Raw genomic sequence first — 17,818 nt, forward strand, 5'->3', positions numbered from 1 at the left:
TTGTGCGTCACTGCCTTTCCATATTTAAAAATGGCAGTCCGACTGTTATTTAACTTTACCCACCAATAGCGTGTCATTGGTGCTCTTTTCTATCACATTCCGCTACTGTAAGATTATTTTTGGTAGGGTAGCTCGCTTTAACTCTCGATTATTGAAACGGTTTTAAATTAAGCAAGTTGCTAGTTTTATTCACGAAAAGGCCCGCAAGGCAGCCGATATTAACTGTGATTTTGTAATTTCCTATATGTGACAGGAACCTGAACAGAGCAAAATTCCGAACGGTTTGATCCAGCCGGAAATGGCGCCGGAGCCTCGGAAGGTTTTGTTTTCTTTGGATAAAAGTTTAGTTTACTTAGTTGTTTGGTAAGGTTGCTGTGACAGGTACAAGGCCTGTGGCATTCATTGAGAGAACCTGTGTGTGTTAAATTAAACTGACTTTTAACTACTCTTTTATAACTGACATTTGACCTCGAGGTAAGGCAGCAATAAAGAACTTGGCTTTGAGGAGGTTCTGACAGAAACAGGTGAGGTATGGGTGAAAGTGCCTCCGTTCACAAAGGCTTTGTTTGGAGACTCTAAAGCAAACAGCTACAACGCATACGCCTCTCTTGCACTCACCTGGGCAGACCTAGCTACACCTGGGTAGTGCTGCTTGATGGGTATTGCTTTTGTTCCTTTTACAGACAGGTCATGCCATTTCACTTTAATGAAGAGAAAAAAAAACAAACACAGAAACAAAAACACTCCCAAGCTGTAAAGTGTCCTCTCCACAGTATGGAATGAGAAAATGGGTGGGCCTTGAATTCCTGCCACAGACACAAATGGGCTTTATTGAATTATGGCTTGCTAGAATTATGTACATGTGCACACATCTGATGCCTCCATAATTCATAAGACAAGGCCCAGATTGTGCAGAGAGGAGCTTAACTTCTCATTTGCGTCCCCACGCACACACAAGTGGTTGAAGACATCCAAGCTAACTCATGCCTGGATGACCACACTGTCAATAATTTCTGTGGTAAAAAGTATTAATCAGCCGTCTGAGGGATATTTATTTTGAGGGGCGTGCTCAATGGTATACTCAATAACATGTGGTGCCCTGTTTAAATTGTTTATTTCTGAAGTTGTTTTTCGTAGGTGATGACTCCTCCCAACATAAAACAAAAGTTACAAAATTGTCTATGTAATCAAAATCATTTGAAAGACTTCATAAAAAAACAAACATGAACACATACATACACATACAGAAGTGAAAATAACATAAAATTGGCAAACTATTGACCCTGTGATATTCAGCATTGGGTGCATGCAACCTGACAGTAACTGTAGAATATCTACAAAAGTCCAATTAAAGAATAATAGCAACTAACAACTTCAAAACACCAACAACTCCTGCGTGTTACATTGTGCGCGACCACTGAGCACTGTTGGGTGGGGCACACCAGAATCCTGACTGTGCTGTGTGAAGTCGTGTAAAGGTTCACAGTGTATTACAGCAGGATCCCCATCAAACAGTTTCAAGCAAGACTGTATATTTGGAACATACAAAATAAATTTTATTATCCATTCTCTTCATGTCTACATCTTATTAGAATTTCTAGACAATGGCATTGTCAAATAGCACACCCAAATGTATTCTAATAATCCTGACAGGTGCAACGGTACATTTTCTGTCAAGTCCAGGTGTCAAAATATAAATGAATGTGAAAAGCAATTTAAATTTTCTTCTTTGTTATTTTCAACATAAAAAGGGGAGCCATGGCCTGGGCCGAAGTGAGAGCTAGGCAGGACATGGCCATGAGCACACAAACACAGGTGAGGAAGTGGCTTCAGGGTTGGGCCCCGGTGGCTGCAGGGACTTGTGTGGCCAAAGTGTTGGGGGCAGAGATGACGGGTGATCCAACGATGTTAGCCAGTGGCTGTGAGGAGGACATTGAGGTGATGCCTACAACAGAGGGGGGGGGGGGGGGGGGGGGGGATATTTACATGGCCATCTCAATCTCATTGGAGTCGAAGGAGAGCCAAAAACAGTGTTAACGTACCGGCCATCATACTTGAGGAGCTGACTGGTGTGGAGCTGGCAGCCATCCCTCCAGGAGTGGCCCCCCTTCCCTGATCTTTAACGATGGGATCTGAGAACACAAGTCGATTTGGTCATAAACCAGGTGCAGGTGTTGACACGTGTAAGTGCACTCAGGCAGAGTGTGAGATGTTTGCAGGACAGTAAAAGGGGCGGACGTACAGAAGTAGGGATGATCCATGGCCTCTCTGGCTGTGAGGCGGGCTTGATGGTCGTAGCGCAGCAGTTTGTCGAGGAAATCCAGAGCCTCTGTGCTGACCAGGTGCTGGTTCTCGCTGTGCACGAACCTCTCCCACCTTTTACGGGAGTGTCTGAGGAGCAAACCCGGGATTAGGATGGAAAAATAAACTGTTGTGCTGAGGTGAAAAAGTGTAACATTTTCCAGCTGATGCATCCAGCTGTGGCTTGGTCCGGCTCACTTTCGGCTGCCAGAGGAGATCTGCTGCCGTCTGTTCGCAGGTCAATATGCCATGGGACTGGGGTGGGCCCTTCTACCCCTATGTGTGCAGGCCTGTGTTCTGAAGAGTTTTTCTTAGATTTCAAGCAGGACGCTTAATGTTCTCCTACTGTTTATGGTGTCAGTCTTTTCCAGACATTACCAGCAGCCCTTTGTGTTCCACAATGTTTTCAGGGATGCAAACACATGTAAGATGAAAGAAAGTTCAATTTTTGGTCATGGACAAACTGGTGCATCTCTGGATGTAGGTCGCACGTTTAGTGATGCTGTACGTTCCCCACGTTTGCAGCAAGGGCTTCCACCTTTCTCATGAACCTAAAATGTAATGCACGCCCAAAGATGGCAGAAGTGCTTGTTTTATGGGGGGGGGGGGGGTCAAGATGCCATACAACTCAGATGTAACAGGAACTCCTGCACTATAACTTCTATTTTTTTTTTTTGCCATCCAGAAATGTGTGCACGCCATCTATTGGACATCGGGCTCCCATTCAACCATTTTTTTTCTCACCATCTACACACAACCAGCTATTTAGTGCTTGACATTAGCAAAAGAGAGAAGTAGAAATAAATGGGAAGAAGAGAAAGAGACCATTCACATGCTGGAACATCCCTGCTCGTGCTCTCAACACAATATCGTGCTGCGGGTGCTGGATTCAGGGAAGTTCCCATTATTTGTTCAATAAACGAACCAAATATGCCATTGTGATGAGTAAATACTTGGAGGAAGAGCAGTTATTACTCAACAGGTGCAGGTTAACAAGAATACAGGTTAAGCTACAGTGCTGAGTCATCTAGGACAGGACAGAGTCTGTTTCCACATCTAGATTAATTTCACAAGTTAGTCCGGTGTACCGTGGCTGTGGTCGACCACGGCTGACGGGTGTGTACACATGATGTTACCTTCCCAGGATGTCATTGAACCGTGGATCCAACTCAATGTTGTACTTGTCGATGTAGTCATACAGGTCCTCTGTGCCCAGTACTTTCGCAATTCGCACAAGCTGCAAGTCAGGAGGGAAGAAAAAACAAAACCAACAAACAAACAAAAAAAAAGGTTAAAGAAATATATTTTAAGTCATGAAAGACAAAGTATCTAGTTTAAGAATATGGTTGATAAGGTTCTAACCACTGAGATGGGAGGGGATGTATAAATTTTGAGGCAAATAACTACAAGCAGCACATAAAATATGAAAAATCAGTTAGCTTGTGTGTTTCATTACATACAGTCATGTGCAACAGTCACATTATTACAAGCATGATTAAATCAAGTGGAATAAACCTAAAACTGTCCAATGAGGGAAATCTGAATTTGCAGGAATCCATTTACCGAGCGACTTCGTTTTAGGTTTACTCTTAGTCAGTAAAATAAATGCTGAACAACCTGATAATGCTGAAAGTCCGAGTGCACAGTTGTATTTGTTTGAAGTGACTATCTAAAAACCAAAATAAATACTTGAGGCATTGTGCAGCAAGAACTAAACTGTCAGCAGCAGTGCAACATGCTGGAAGCTGAAGAAAACACAGGAAATGCTGTATGGTCAGTGTTATGGTGTCAGCGAATAAGAGCAAGCACAGATAACACTGATAACACCTCACATGGGGGAACATCTGCTAATAAAAAAACCAACTATTTTTGGCCAGTTAAGTATACCAAATATGCAGCAATGTTGCAAGTGTGTGTGTGAGTGTGTAATATGGTCCAAAAATGCTCAAGTCAAAATTCTCAGTATTTTAAAGTCAAGCATTCTTTTTAAGCATCAGGTTTCATAACCGCCGAAGCAAAAGAGATAACAAAGCCGGTGTGTCTTCTCCATTTTGTGCACATGATATCAGATTTAATGCTTCAGGACCTTTATGTGACCGAAAATTTTATCCGAGGTGTTGATGGATTTTATCAAAGAGCATCAAAACATTTATAAAGACAAAAGGTCACTAGTTTATAAGCAACTTTGCATGAGCTTTAAGGGGAATGTCGTCATATTAGTTCAAACACACGCTACAAGGCAGTTAGCACTTCATGCTAATGACGTGTTAACGATTGCCTACCAAGCAGGCCGAACCCAACTGGGCTCCACTGTAGCAAAGGGCCGTAAATGTCAAAGAACTTGGCTACGGCTCTGCGACATTCTGCTGTTTATTCCAGGATCATGACCCCTCGTCTAGCAAGGAGAATGTCTGGACTTCTCTTTTGCTGTCAGTGATGAAATGTGGTGGCTGCTACTGCTACTGCTACTGCTGCTGCTGCTGCTGCTGCTGCCAGACCAACAATGTCTTCATGGGATTTTTGTGAACATTAATTACTGGAGACGAGCTAAAATCTGACAGTAACTAAGTGTTCAGCTGACAATCAGAATCAGAATCAGAATACTTTATTAATCCCTGGGGGAAAATTCTGTTGGTGCAGTTTTTAAACTTGCTCTTGAAAGTACTATAAAAATAAGAAATTACAAATTACAATAATTAGTAAAGTGCAGACTTTAAGAAATAAGATAAAGAGTAAGAATAAACTATTTACAAAGCACAGTTGTTTGTAGGAGAAACGGCAGCAGTCAACCAGGCTGCACTGCTTCACATATGTTGTGGCGTTTTGTGGGGTTGCTGGTGCTTCCTCCTTTACTTATGTTGCACTTGTTCTTTTTATTACTTTAGCTGTGAGCTCATACTTCAGACATTTTGCCCCGTCGGCCACAACAGGTGAACACACATTGCAAACACACAGTTAAATCCCATGCAGTCGTGTGGCACCTAAAAAAATGTACAACCAACCGTAAATCTAAATGAGGCGAAGAGATTTTAGGCTTCTGGAAATAATTAAAAACTTTTAGGAGGATCTGCAGGAACAGTGTCATCGTACCTGATCGTAGTTGTCGTGACCATGAAAAAACGGTTCCTTCCTGAAGATCATGCTGGCCAGCATGCAACCCAAACTCCACATGTCCAAGCTGTAGTCATACATCTACAAAAGATGATGAACATGATAATGTGAAATCTGTCTTCATTAATCCCAGACAGTCTGTTTATCTGGTCTGAATTTAAAATAACCAGACAAGCAGGAGGTCCTCACCTGGTAATCTACCAGTAGTTCAGGTCCTTTGAAGTACCTCGATGCCACTCTCACGTTGTATTCCTGGTTTGGGTGATAGAATTCTGCCAATCCCCAATCGATTAGGCGGAGCTGAAAGTTCATCGAAGATGGATATGTTTTTCTAATATTGTACTCGACTGATGTCAAATTGTTAGAAAATTGTGAGTGACAAACAATACCTTTCTGTGTTCGTGATCAATCATTACATTGTGTGGTTTGACATCTCTGTGCATAATCCCCATACTGTGACAGTAATCCAGAGCCTTAACAAGAGTGAAACAAACTGATGTCAATATTTCTAAGAGCATTTCTGAACAAAATCAGAACCATCAACAGAAGCCAAGTTTCTTACCTTTAAGATTTCATACATGTAGAACCGTATGTCAAAGTCAGATAGGGTTTGATACAATTGCTGTCAAGAGAAAATATTCATGTCATTAGATAAACTTAGAGATGCACCGAGATGCCTTTTTCTTGGATGATTCAGATTTCGATTTTTTTGTTAGTGGGACCTGCCAATAATTATTTTTGCAGATTCCAATTTTCTGTCGACCTGACAAAACACAAAAATCAACTTCTTCCCGATGGAAAAGTTTACTTTCATAATTACAGAAAATAACAGTCTTCTAGTTTCCCCTGAGCTGCACTTGATCACGGGAAATTTTCTTAATTTCACAAAGCTAAAATAAATAAACGTTGAATTTTACTGATAGAGCAAACGTTGTTGAATGCAGCAGCCAATGAAGGATAGCAGAGGTTGCAGGCTAGTTCTTACCTCCAAGCTCTGCCTACTAGCCTTAGCTGCTTTCCCTTTGTTAGCTTCCTCAACGTCAGTCAATCATGTCCGTCCTCCACACAACTGCAGTTTCCAGCTGCCCGCCGGCTTTGTTAACTTGCTCAGATTCTGCTGATTTGGTCGTTCATTGTCTCTTGATTTATGTGTTTCTATCACGTGCATGTAGAGCAAGTGTTTATATTGTGTCCTTTACAGGTCTGTTTTTGCGATCAGGAGCCTGCGCATGCTGTTTTTTGTTTTGGAAATTGACCGGATATTCTTTTCCTTTCGTGTGGTGTTTTCCTGACTGACTCCATTTGCTTGGTGAAAAAATTGACATGCCATTGGACAAAAATTGCGTTGCCGCTATTGCCGGTGAAGTGGCACGCCATGGCAAGTGACTGGTTAGGAATCAGAAAAATGTGACACTGACCAAACAGTTACCAGTCAGGCCTGTCACGCTGAAAACCGGCCAAGCCCTGGCCGGGCAATCGGTGTCTCCCTAGATAATTATTCTAATCAAGGTATAATCTGAAAGACAGAAATAATTTAACATTTCATACCTTGAAGTCTGTGTTGTTCACATGTTCAAAAACCAGAGCAGGGGTTCGGGACTAAAACCAAAAAAAAAAACAAGCAACTGTGAATGCCCATTGTAGAACATTAAAAGAGTAATAATAAAAAATACAAAATGAACATACCACAGGATCCTTGACGATATCTAACAGTGAGATGATATTTGGGCCACCCCTAAGATTCTCCAGGATCTTAATTTCTCTCTTGATTTTCTTTTTCTTGACAGGCTACGAAAAGAAATATTCTCATGAGTTACACTGAAGTGACAAAACATAAGAAATAAGATTTACTATGAACCCTCTTCTCATATTGTTTCCACCAATCCCTACCTTCAGTATTTTGACGACCACTTTTTCATTGTTTGTGATGTTTATGGCTTCAAACACTTCACTATATTTGCCTCTCCCTAGTTTTCTGACAAGCTGATAGTCGTCTTGGTTTCTAAAACATAAAGAGTGACAGTTTACATTAATGAAATGACTGAACCAGCAAATTAAAACAAACTCAAAACAACCAAAGCAGTAAATATTTTCCTCTGCCTTACCCCCATTCAACAACATGGGACTCGTAGTCCCAGTATTCCCGAGGTCTCTGTGTGTTTACGTCAGGGTAAACTCGAGAGCGGCTTGGAACAGGGCCAGACATATTCTACACAGTATCTTCTCTAAATCCCCTAAAACAAGACACAGAGAGAAAACTGAAAAGAAATAATAACTGCACACTATTGACAAGTGTTATTCATTTGTGAATAATCTAAATGCAAATTTAATAGTGAACATCATCAAAATAGATACAGGTGGTATAATCACTGTAATTAGAAGAAGATGACACAATACCTGGGAGGTTTCCTCCAGGAAGATGGCGACAGATGAATTGGAGCAAGAGTGGTTGAGATGCCTCTGTGTTTAGAAAGCTACATGAGTAAATAGATATATTTTTTTAAATCATTAAGATACTTCAATCCAATATTTTGCATCAGATGTTTTTTTTTTTAAACGTGAAATACAAGTTTAAAGCAAATATTTTTGTCCAGGTAGTGGCAGGCCGAAATATGGAAAATAAACACAAAAGACCAGAACTGAACACAACCAGCATTACAACCAAAGCCAGTGCCAGTGAAACTAAATTCGTAGTATACACTGTTTCTAAATATGGTGGCGAGGGAAATGGAGAAACCTGAATGTTAAATGGGGGCATCCACAACCAGTTTAATCAGGAGGTACAGGGTTCAATACTGTCATCACTGGGGGCTACACCAAGGCAGTATCTCCTGTTAGGAAATAGCAGAAAGTAGGTTGATTAAAATCAATGCTGTCAATTAAGCAAACTACACAAGCTAAAGCACGCTAGCCAAAACGCCTGATTCGACTAACGTTACAATCCGCTGATGTGTTGAACCGTCGAATTTACAAATGTTATCTTTGGTAAGTGACACGAGTGGGCCTGTATTCGGTTTGCCCGCGTAACACTTTAATGAAAAGGGTGAGAGTACGGAAAAACCTCTCTCTGGTCCCCGGCCTGCACAAGTGCAGCGAAGCTAACAGTTAGCTACCAGACAAGCCGGGCAACTGGCTGCGCTTCTTGCTTGTTAGCATTAGCTCGTCAACATACAGTAGAAGGAAAAGCCGGTAGGAAAGTCACAACTAGCATAGCAAGCGAACATAATGTGGGCCTCTAATGGAAGGAAATTGGCAGTCCGTGTCGAAATAGTCAAACCATAAGATTAGCGGTCACTATCAAAGTTCAGCTACACGGCAAGCTTCGAAACATATATTTCATTAAGCTAAAAAAGTGCTAAGCTAGCAAGCTAGGTGGAGTGAATAGCCCACTGGCTGGCGAGGCAACTGGCTGACAACGCCTTGAAAAAACATCCAACTATGACTATGATCAAGCCGTAGAATGGCACCGAGATTGTGATACCTATTCCCAGCCACTCCACGACTGTATAACATTCAACGGTATTTCAATACATAAGAAGATTGGTGGCTATATAATACAATTACCTCTCAGCGTTGTTGGGACGTCAATATGGCGATGCTTGGGATCAAGAGCTTAGTGCGAACACCTTTTCCCGCAGGGGGCGCTCTCCTTTTCTATAAATTTGATAGAGGCTTTTCGCCCCGTCTGCCACCAACAGGTTTGATTGAAGATAAACTTTTACCTGCTGAAGTGAAATGTTTCGCGAGTTATTACCATCAACAGGGAGATGACATTTCATATTCCACTGGTGGATGTCTCGTGTGGAAAATGTCCAACTCGTCTGAGATTACCCCAAACTCAGTTCATGGCCACTCACAGATACACGTTTGACCCCAACAATGAAGTGGCGTGAATCATTTGACAGAACAAAGCTTGTTAGAAATATTGGGTGAGAAATAACGACACACTTTACATTAAGGAATTCCCCAAATCCTTGTTTTCCTCAATTAACAAGGTTGATTATTTCATTGAGGCGGGAAAAAAGAGGGACCCCCACAGGTGAATGCAAAAACACTTCATCCATGAATCATTACTCTCATGTATTTTTCTTTCCATGAGATTACATTATTCTCTTCATTTCAGGATATTTCTGTTCGTATGACTTACGTCCAGTGTGAGCTGTTTGAAAAGGGGACTTTGTTTAGGCTGGACACACTGGATAAATGAACAATGGTGAAACAGTAGCACTAAACAACATGTGGTCTCTGGCATTTTTGAAAGGCTACTTTAAAGAGGCAGCGGGGGGGGGGGGGGGGGTTCCCTGAAGTAATCAGCTACCTGTAATCCACACACAATAGAGATTCACATTTAATTGATATAATGAGTAGATCTTTGTAAACTGAGCAGGTACGCACCGCTAAGCAAAAAGAATTCGTCTTTGATGAGAGTCAGAGTCATCATGTCAGGATGTATCATTAAGAAGAGAAAGACCTGTTGAAATAGCAGTACATAAACCTCAGCTGCAGCAGCTCAGCCACTGCAGCTCACAGCGCCGGACAGGGACCACACCACAATGACGCTGTGCGGTTCTACAGTTCTTTTATTTTAGAATATATATATATATATATTTTTTTTTAATCATGTATCATTGATTTGTGTTTCCTACAAATGATTTCTGAACTCTGCTAAAAACCAGCATTCATCACTAAAACCTTAAATTGATCATTTTATTTTTTTCAGCTTCTTGTGTTGTCTGATTTTTCTTCCCATTTCGACTACGGCTCCAATCAGAGGTGAGGAACACAAACAAATAAGGTTTTTTATTTTTTATTTTATTTTTTTAGATTAAAAAGGCAATAATGCTTTCTGTCTTCTCTAGCCTGAAGAAGAGCATAAGTGTCAAGTTTCCATATATGTAGCCTCAAATGTAAAAACCCTGTTTTTGGCCTTGCTATGTTGCACTGCTGTCTGAGATTAGCCAATGCACTAAAATTCCCATCTGCGACTTAATATCATCTCATTACTGTTGTTATAGATGCATATGGCACAAGTACTGAGAAGACCACATCTGCTCATATCACAGGTTTGTGATTCTAACCATGAGGTAGACTGGAATATGTTCCCATTTGACACATGCGTCGCATTTAACCCTAGAACCCTAACGCCAGGTGATGTTCATCCACATGGTTCCTGTCATGTCATTTTCTAGGGTCCCCCAAGGTACCCTTTTCATTTTATGTGACATTGCATATTGGGAAATTTAAGAAGAGTACTTCAGTTTGGCATACAGTGTGGTACTCTTGATATATTTTGATGAAAACTACATTTTATCAGGAATATTACATCAGGTAAAATATACCTGACATTAGTGACGGTGTTACTGATTTTAACATGGATGTTCTTGGGTTAATCAGATTTGGTTCCAAAAAAAAGATCCACACACCAGAAGTTGAAAACGGAACAGAAACAAGCATGAAGTGTTGGGTTTTGGTTCCTGCACCAAACATGTGTGACATGATCTGATTTTATTTTATTTTCAGACACAGCTTTCAGAAACACATCAAGTAAATGTTTGACTTTGAGACCTTCTGGTTCAGATAACGTGTTGAAGCAGATGTTCTGTTCATAACTCTTTCCAGATGCATTGAAAGACTTCAACAGTTATGAGATTCCTACAGCTGCAGAGCAAGTCAAGGCTCTCTCACAGAGGAAACTGGGAATGGATGAAGACCACGCGAGCAGCAGACTGGTCCAGGACTATGGAAGTCGAGAACATGCTGATCTTAAAAGCACTGAAGTAGCTAAGGGGGCTTTAAATTTGCCGGAAAAACAAGTTACTGGTTTTAGTGGTGAGCAAGTGAGTGGCAGCGATGGTCAAGGCATCAGTCTCCAGAGGAAAGCTTCAGCAGGAGGAGCTGCTGGGCTGGATGGTGTACTGGATCCGGGCCAAAGCAGAGAGCTGCTGGATCAGGATAGTTTGGAGCACAACAAGGGCAGACCTGCTGCAGTCAGCTACATCGGAGTTACAGACTATGACGGTAGGATCGATTCCATACATGAAACATAAGACTCATCATGAGAATTATGCTCTTAGTGATCACATACCTAAAGAATAATCTCAACATTCCTGCAGAAACAAGAGAGTATATGAGCTCTGAAATGTCTCCTTTAGGTAAGAATACCCTTTTTTAAATTTAATCGTGTAATCACCTATGCATCGCTGCCCTTAAATTCATCTCAGTCCTCTTCCTCTCTGGTGTTCCAGCACCTCCAGAGCCCAGCTTATCTTTGTCAGCCAAGACCCGAGCTGCTTGATCGTCACACATCAACAGTACGCTTCCCCCTCATGGGAATTGTTCATATCTTTATCACAACACAACCTGATTCAGGAAACTCCCTGACATTCTGTTTCATATTAATCCCAAAAAGCACTTCTCTAATGTCATTTTTACCATCCATCTATTATGAACGTCGTGTGGATTTTTCTGTCTTTTTTTCTTCCAGATTCTATTTCTCCTACATACTGAGTCAGTGACTCCCATCTGTTGACTCACAGGAAGCAGACGGGCCGCCTCCAAATACAGAAGCGCAGGGGACTTTTACATTTTTATTTTATGCCATCATGTGACAAATAAAAACATCTATATCCACATCCACATCTCCATATTTATTTTGACACGTTAATGTCTGCGTGACCAATGCGGGTTGCAGCACACCATTGATGAGCAGCATCTATCAGAACCTTTCGCGCATTCATCTTGCTTTCTGAACACTGTATGACCACTGTAATGAGATAGAGCGCAGGTCATTTCCTGACCTGTACAAGCAAAAGAGATCGAAATCTGTGATAAACACCCCCCCCCCCCCCCCCGTCCTAGTTTTGGTAAATGTCCTGGTAAATATAGTTTAGTTCATAGTTCTATACAAATAAATAAAGCACTAAATTCCAAGATTTCTTCAAAGAAAATGTCATCTTTTTGGGAAATACGTTTATTGTCCATCCTCGTCAAAGTCAAAGAGAAAGATAGATGCTCTTCTTTCTTCTGACATTTCACATCAGGACAAAAAACACAAAACAGCTGGCGAACGGCTAGTTAGCCTAACAAAATGAACGGTAGTGGATGGGATGTGTTAGCACACCTCTGTTAAAAAGTCATCACATGCACTTTTCACCAAAACGGTCTTTGCCTGCATTAAGAGATGCAGCAAACCATGAATGCAGCATAACTTTAAAATCAGATGGAAACCTGGAACTACGAACACTGATCTGCCGCAGCAGCGCAAAAGCCCAAGTTAAACTTCGGCCAAAAAAAATCCCCCAAAGCATTTGTTGTTAACTCGAGGACTGATGGCAGTAATCATGACTTACTTTGTTAGAGAAGACGATTACTCCTTGACAAACCAAGATCTGAATCTCATCTGTTTGATGACTTTTGATGGAGCGATGCTAACACTTCCTATCCGCGACAATTCTTTGTCCGAAGCTGATTCTCGGTCGGCTGGTCTGAGTCTGAGGAGGAATTGACAATCACCATATTTCCCAAGGTTGTGTGTTCTTCACAAAAACAGAAACAAATAAAAAATAATATAATGCAGAGAACTTGACATCCATTACACAATGTAAAAAATACCAAATAATGAAAGGTTAAATACTCATATATCCGTTATTTATCATAACCTATGATTCAGAAGTGCATATGGAAAAATAATTTAGAAAATAGTAAAATAAGAAAAGAGTGTGGCATCCACACACTTCTTGTAATTTTAGTTACACTGCTTCACTTCCTAAAATGTCGAAGCTCACTGTACACATCTGGCTGGACTCCATGTAGCTCCTACAGGAACAGAAAAAGAAATTCATAACCAGTAATGTGTGAGTAAATAAAGGTGACATTAAATAATCGGATCTTTTTGTATTCTGATAGATGAACGTATGGAAGTGTAATTCTGCTTTACCTGATATGGAGACTCTGTTATCTCTGCTACGACTTTCTTTGACGACGACGACAACGACGACGACGATGGCAGATTTCTTTTACCTGGTAATTAATCCAAACAATTTACCCCCAGTTCATGACCTTTATCACAAACGATCAGTCAGGGTCACAAAGGTAGAACTCACCACCGTGAGAATCCCGTTCTCTCCTCCTCTTGTGGAGTATTGTGAAGCAGAACACCGACATAGCAATGAGGACGGTCAAGATAACGTCAGAGATGATAATGCCAATAACAGACCCCATGGTGATGAGGTAACATGAACCACATTCTGTGAAGGAGTGAATACATACGTGGGATTAAAAGACAAAGAACACCGTATCCCAGTATTCACAGGGGCAATATTTGGAGAGTCATACCTTGTTGTCCATCTGTAGATCCTGTAAGTTAGACAGTGATCAGAAGCCCGCTCATTTACATTCTTGCTATCACACAATTTCAAAACACAGTACTTACCAAAGAGTGAACCAGCGATACAAAGACTGTCAGGCATCTTTTTGGTGTTTGTTTCTGTCGATGAGGAAAGAAAAGGAAAGGTTCTGCGTCCTTTTTTTGTCGCACCCATAAACGAGACGTTGGAAGTCGATGCAAGGGGTGCTCATACGCATACCAGCTGTCCGAAGCAGGCAGGGGAGTCAACATGTGATGGTGTTGGAGGAGGAGGGAGACCAGTTGCAGGAAGAGGAAGCTGGTGTCTCCATTTCTTTGCTGTGGTGTCATATAAACTTGTCTCTGTCAGTGTTGTAAAAGCCAAAAGCCAACTTGTTTGCCTGACGAGATTCTTTTTGACCTCTTTAACAGCCTATAAATTCACAAATTTAAGTGATGACGCAGTTGAAGGTCAGTTTCATTTCATGTGTTGCTTCAAACAAGCAGTGAAACAGAACATTTCCTCATGTGCTGTGGTTTTGGTTTATGCCTGCGATGCTGCTGCCTTCATATACACCAGTCGTCTCTTTGAATACTTTCAAAAAAAGTAAGGAAAAGGAAACTGACTTTCACTCCCTTGTCAGTAACTAATGTGAAATGTGTGTTCGTTTATTGAGATGTAAAACCTCCTGTTTTCTGTTGATTATCCTCCTCCAGCATGATGGTTAATTGTTCATCAGAATGTTTTTAGGGCTCCTAAGGACTTCTGGAAAACTGCCAGATCAAATCCATTTAAACCAAGGTTTTGGTATTTGTTATAATAAAAGTGTCCTCATGAAAACTTGTGTTATTTTTAACTTCCGTAATAGTAAGTTTTCTATCTCATTTGACCCTAAAACCCAAAAGTCATCTCATTCATTCTCTTCTCATTCATAGTCATAATTCACTTTATATAAAAGATTGTTTTAAAATCAGTGGACACAAAAGGGCCCCTGTGAAAACCATCCCGGGGAAATTCCAAGATTTCACACTTGGATAAAGTGCAATTCCAAGAAAATTTCTTTGACCCCGAAATTAACTTGGAGACATTCCAAAGACGGTTGGAACAAAAGATTACTGTCAAAATCTGCCCTTAAAATGACAATTGAACCCAATCTGTTGGTACAGTACAGGATGATATGTCAAACAACGAAGTCATCCAACAAAGAATCAAACAATTCTTGTTCTTGAAAATATACAAGCCTGAAATGCGGGGTAACGTGCAACAGTTTGGTAAGGTTGAACAGACGTTGTCCCACACATGCGTTTATTCCGTCAGACACGTGTTTATTGACGACGCATCAGCACTTCAGAGGAGGTGGAAGAGACAGATAATAGAGAGGCGTGCAGATACGGAGAAGCTTTGATCAACACGCTTGTGCAGACAGACTTTAAAACCACGATTTCACCTGATAAAACAGGGCGGCTGAACATTATCGGTCCTCAGTCAATCGTCAGGCCTCCTGTTACACTGTGACGCTGGGTGAACGTGCACATAATGTACAATAATGAACGGACAAAGAAGAAATACTAACAATAACCAGCAATCAAACAACCATAGCAGGGGGGAATTTTTCCATTGCTGTACGTGAAAACAGAGTCATGACTTTTACTTTTTTTTTTTTTTTTTTTTTTAGATATATTTTATTAAATCCGACTTTAAAATTGAAATATAATCAAAGATTTCCAATCAGATAAACATTCTCTTTATATTGAATAACAGAATAATCTTAAATAGACATGAAAAGATCAACCGAGCACCTGAAAACCACAATGGAAATAAACTTTTTTGTGTTTTATTCCCTTCGCAAGTTTTATAATACTGTACCTCCCAGTGAGGCTGAACTGGAAAACAACTCTCAATAAAGAATCAATCAATCAATCAATCCATCAGCCTGTATTGACTGAATGCAAAAATATTTTATTGGAGGGAATACAACAACAGTGGTAACTCCAATAATTTGTGTTGTGGTTTAATAAAATTCATTTTCTGGGTTATAATTGAGGGAGGGAAGTTTTATGGATGTAAAATGAAGTGGACACTATTTTATTTTGCACACAATATTTTCGTGTCCTCTTGATATTCTATTTTTCCCCCATTATTATTATTCCAATATTCTTTATTCCGTTCAGGTTTTGTTTTAAATTTTTCTGAGTTGAAATTGTTTTTTTTCTCTCCATTTGATCTTACTCAGGGCTTTCATGTACCTCTCCTGCATATATCTAATTGTTTTTTTGTTTTGTTTGTTGCCTTGAAACATGTGGCATACACCCATTAATAAAAGACATTTAAGAAACCATAAAAAAAGATTAAAAATAACATTTTTCCTTTCCTTTTATTTACATCCTTTCCTTTTATTTACAAACAAAACAACTCAGTCAGAAAATGGTCCAAACTTTAATACTGAAAATACAGAAAAACAAGAACAAATCTCAATCATCAAACGCGTACTCAATTTCAAAATGTAGGATCAGGTCTTGCAGGTAGTTCGGATATTCATATACACTTTGTTAGCTGTCGGGAGATGAAGGGAGAGATGGTTCTTAGGGTGAGGCGATGTTATGGTGACAAAAATGACAACAAGGTCAACCAAGAGGGGAGAAAACTGATAAATCCCTTCATTTCACCAACTTTTATAAAAACACACAACACAAACGCAACGCAAACAGAACTCACTGCCTCACCTCTCTGTTTGTTCTGATGCCGAATGGTGGCGCATCTGTAGGTGATGAAGACGATGATCAGTGTCAGCAACACGTCTGCGCAGATGATGCCTGCCATGGTCCAGGGTTCCATCCTGTAGCAAGACATAGATCCATCTGAGATCAGACCCGCAGAGAAGAAGACGAAGAAGAAGAAGATGAGTGGATGGAGGAAGACAAGCAGATATGAATTCAGTATAAGGATGGAACAACTGATTCATCATGTCTGGTCCTCTAAACTAAACTACCTAACTAACTGTTTAAACTAAATAAAATACAAGTTGTGTTTCAGATTGGTGTGTGTGTCCTGTGAACCTGCCTGTGTGGGCCACGGCTGCATCTAGGTGAAAGACACAAAAGAGTTGTTTGATATTTTAGAAGTTTACATCATGCAGCAACACCTCTGTTGGTTAATTTTCCACCATGCAAAACACTTGTGGTTCCGTCTTCCTGTGCACGACCACCTCAGTATGTCAATCTGTGTGTGTGTGTGTGTGTGTGTGTGTGTGTGTGTGTGTGTGTGTGTGTGTGTGTGCCAAAGACAAAAAGTTATATTTACTGCAAAGTATGAAGAACAGCAAGACAAATCTTTTGTTCAGTGCCATGGTTAGTAACAGTTTCTGAAAGATAAAAGAGGTAAAATCAGATTAAAAGTACATAAAAAAACTCCACAAGCTCATGATTTCATTTCCCTTCCAATTTAATTGAGCTTGTTTGAAACATCAAAGGTAAATCTCTTAAACTGTTAAATTCCCTTATCACAATAAGTCGTAAATTGTTTCCCCCCCAAAAAACAACAAAAAAAAAAAAAACACGGACTAAAATTAAATCTGTATACATTCCTTCTTAAAAGATACGTTCACAATGCTTAACTTGAAGTGCCGGTGTTTATTTATTGTATAAAACTAGAAGCAAAATGGTTTGTAAGGATTCATTCACCGCATGAAATATTAAAATCAGTGTCAGTTTAGGTTCTCGTACCTGCTTCGCTGCTGCTGATCTATGGTCTGAGTTCTAAAGGCTGATGTGACTTGAAGCTGCAAATTAGTTTTCAGTTTTGAGGGCTGATGTCATTTCCCATCCTACTTCCTGTTTTGTTTTAATTTGAATAAACATCAGCATGCTTCGGTGCCTTCATCGCTGTTTATTTTTTACATCTGAAGGTTTTAGTTACACAGCAGATTTGAGAGGATTCCAATATAAAAATTAGATTACATTCTAGCCACACACACGAAAACGAGAGAAAATGGAAAACAATTCTAAGCAATTTGTTAGGAAAGTTCAGAACGCCGCAAGAACCGGACTAAAATACCGACAGAC

General features: G+C 40.3%; 4 protein-coding genes across 7 annotated transcripts in view; 1 reads left to right on the plus strand and 3 right to left on the minus strand.

Moving 5' to 3' along the window:
• Positions 1-1,532: 1,532 nt before the first annotated feature.
• Positions 1,533-9,152, minus strand: LOC147253498 (casein kinase II subunit alpha). Of its 2 annotated transcripts, none has more exons than XM_086218698.1 (15): positions 8,977-9,152; positions 8,150-8,243; positions 7,810-7,872; positions 7,518-7,646; positions 7,303-7,414; positions 7,099-7,200; positions 6,961-7,011; positions 5,975-6,034; positions 5,802-5,885; positions 5,602-5,712; positions 5,392-5,493; positions 3,438-3,538; positions 2,243-2,391; positions 2,043-2,132; positions 1,533-1,945 (listed from the first exon to the last, which is right to left on the minus strand). In XM_086218698.1, the coding sequence occupies exons 4-15, from the start codon at positions 7,616-7,618 to the stop codon at positions 1,830-1,832; spliced, it is 1,179 nt and encodes a 392-aa protein (XP_086074824.1). In that variant the 5' UTR covers positions 7,619-7,646; positions 7,810-7,872; positions 8,150-8,243; positions 8,977-9,152; the 3' UTR covers positions 1,533-1,829. The 2 variants fall into 2 exon arrangements, with proteins under 2 accessions (XP_086074824.1, XP_086074823.1); XM_086218697.1 differs by having other exon boundaries at positions 7,810-7,886.
• LOC147253499 (uncharacterized) lies at positions 8,334-12,031 on the plus strand. Its single transcript, XM_086218701.1, has 7 exons — positions 8,334-8,397; positions 10,133-10,185; positions 10,428-10,475; positions 11,032-11,430; positions 11,526-11,564; positions 11,658-11,723; positions 11,897-12,031. The coding sequence occupies exons 4-6, from the start codon at positions 11,112-11,114 to the stop codon at positions 11,705-11,707; spliced, it is 408 nt and encodes a 135-aa protein (XP_086074827.1). The 5' UTR covers positions 8,334-8,397; positions 10,133-10,185; positions 10,428-10,475; positions 11,032-11,111; the 3' UTR covers positions 11,708-11,723; positions 11,897-12,031.
• Positions 12,032-12,288: 257 nt separating this feature from the next.
• tyrobp (transmembrane immune signaling adaptor TYROBP) lies at positions 12,289-13,988 on the minus strand. Its single transcript, XM_086218700.1, has 5 exons — positions 13,844-13,988; positions 13,747-13,767; positions 13,515-13,658; positions 13,349-13,431; positions 12,289-13,227 (listed from the first exon to the last, which is right to left on the minus strand). The coding sequence occupies exons 1-5, from the start codon at positions 13,950-13,952 to the stop codon at positions 13,171-13,173; spliced, it is 414 nt and encodes a 137-aa protein (XP_086074826.1). The 5' UTR covers positions 13,953-13,988; the 3' UTR covers positions 12,289-13,170.
• Positions 13,989-15,510: 1,522 nt separating this feature from the next.
• Positions 15,511-17,818, minus strand: part of hcst (hematopoietic cell signal transducer) — a 2,368-nt gene continuing 60 nt past the window's right edge. Inside the window, exons 1-5 of one of the 3 annotated variants that reach the window (XM_086217267.1) lie at positions 17,480-17,522; positions 17,058-17,118; positions 16,818-16,838; positions 16,481-16,615; positions 15,511-16,310 (exon numbers count right to left, since the gene is read on the minus strand). In XM_086217267.1, the coding sequence (XP_086073393.1) occupies positions 16,267-16,310; positions 16,481-16,615; positions 16,818-16,838; positions 17,058-17,103 (246 nt within the window). In that variant the 5' untranslated portion in view covers positions 17,104-17,118; positions 17,480-17,522 and the 3' untranslated portion in view covers positions 15,511-16,266. Of the gene's footprint in view, positions 16,311-16,480; positions 16,616-16,817; positions 16,839-17,057; positions 17,119-17,479; positions 17,523-17,818 lie in introns of those variants that run through there. The other 2 variants (XR_015118411.1, XM_086217268.1) reach the window with 2 other exon arrangements.

Source organism: Aulostomus chinensis, chromosome 11 (assembly GCF_037954235.1).
Source record: "Aulostomus chinensis isolate RoL2024-O1b breed Wild chromosome 11, RoL_Achi_v1.0, whole genome shotgun sequence".
NCBI lineage: Eukaryota > Metazoa > Chordata > Actinopteri > Syngnathiformes > Aulostomidae > Aulostomus > Aulostomus chinensis.

Coding starts and splice junctions, on each gene's coding strand:
- tyrobp (XM_086218700.1), bottom strand. CDS start 13,952: ATGGGTGCGACAAAAAAAGGACGCAGAACCTTTCCTTTTCTTTCCTCA. Junction 13,768..13,843: donor TATCGCTGGTTCACTCTTTG/GTAAGTACTGTG, acceptor TCTAACTTACAG/GATCTACAGATGGACAACAA. Junction 13,432..13,514: donor AGAACGGGATTCTCACGGTG/GTGAGTTCTACC, acceptor ATTAATTACCAG/GTAAAAGAAATCTGCCATCG.
- LOC147253498 (XM_086218698.1), bottom strand. CDS start 7,618: ATGTCTGGCCCTGTTCCAAGCCGCTCTCGAGTTTACCCTGACGTAAAC. Junction 5,713..5,801: donor TTGATCACGAACACAGAAAG/GTATTGTTTGTC, acceptor ATGAACTTTCAG/CTCCGCCTAATCGATTGGGG. Junction 2,133..2,242: donor CATGGATCATCCCTACTTCT/GTACGTCCGCCC, acceptor TTGTGTTCTCAG/ATCCCATCGTTAAAGATCAG.
- LOC147253499 (XM_086218701.1), top strand. CDS start 11,112: ATGGATGAAGACCACGCGAGCAGCAGACTGGTCCAGGACTATGGAAGT. Junction 11,431..11,525: donor CGGAGTTACAGACTATGACG/GTAGGATCGATT, acceptor ACATTCCTGCAG/AAACAAGAGAGTATATGAGC. Junction 11,565..11,657: donor CTCTGAAATGTCTCCTTTAG/GTAAGAATACCC, acceptor CTGGTGTTCCAG/CACCTCCAGAGCCCAGCTTA.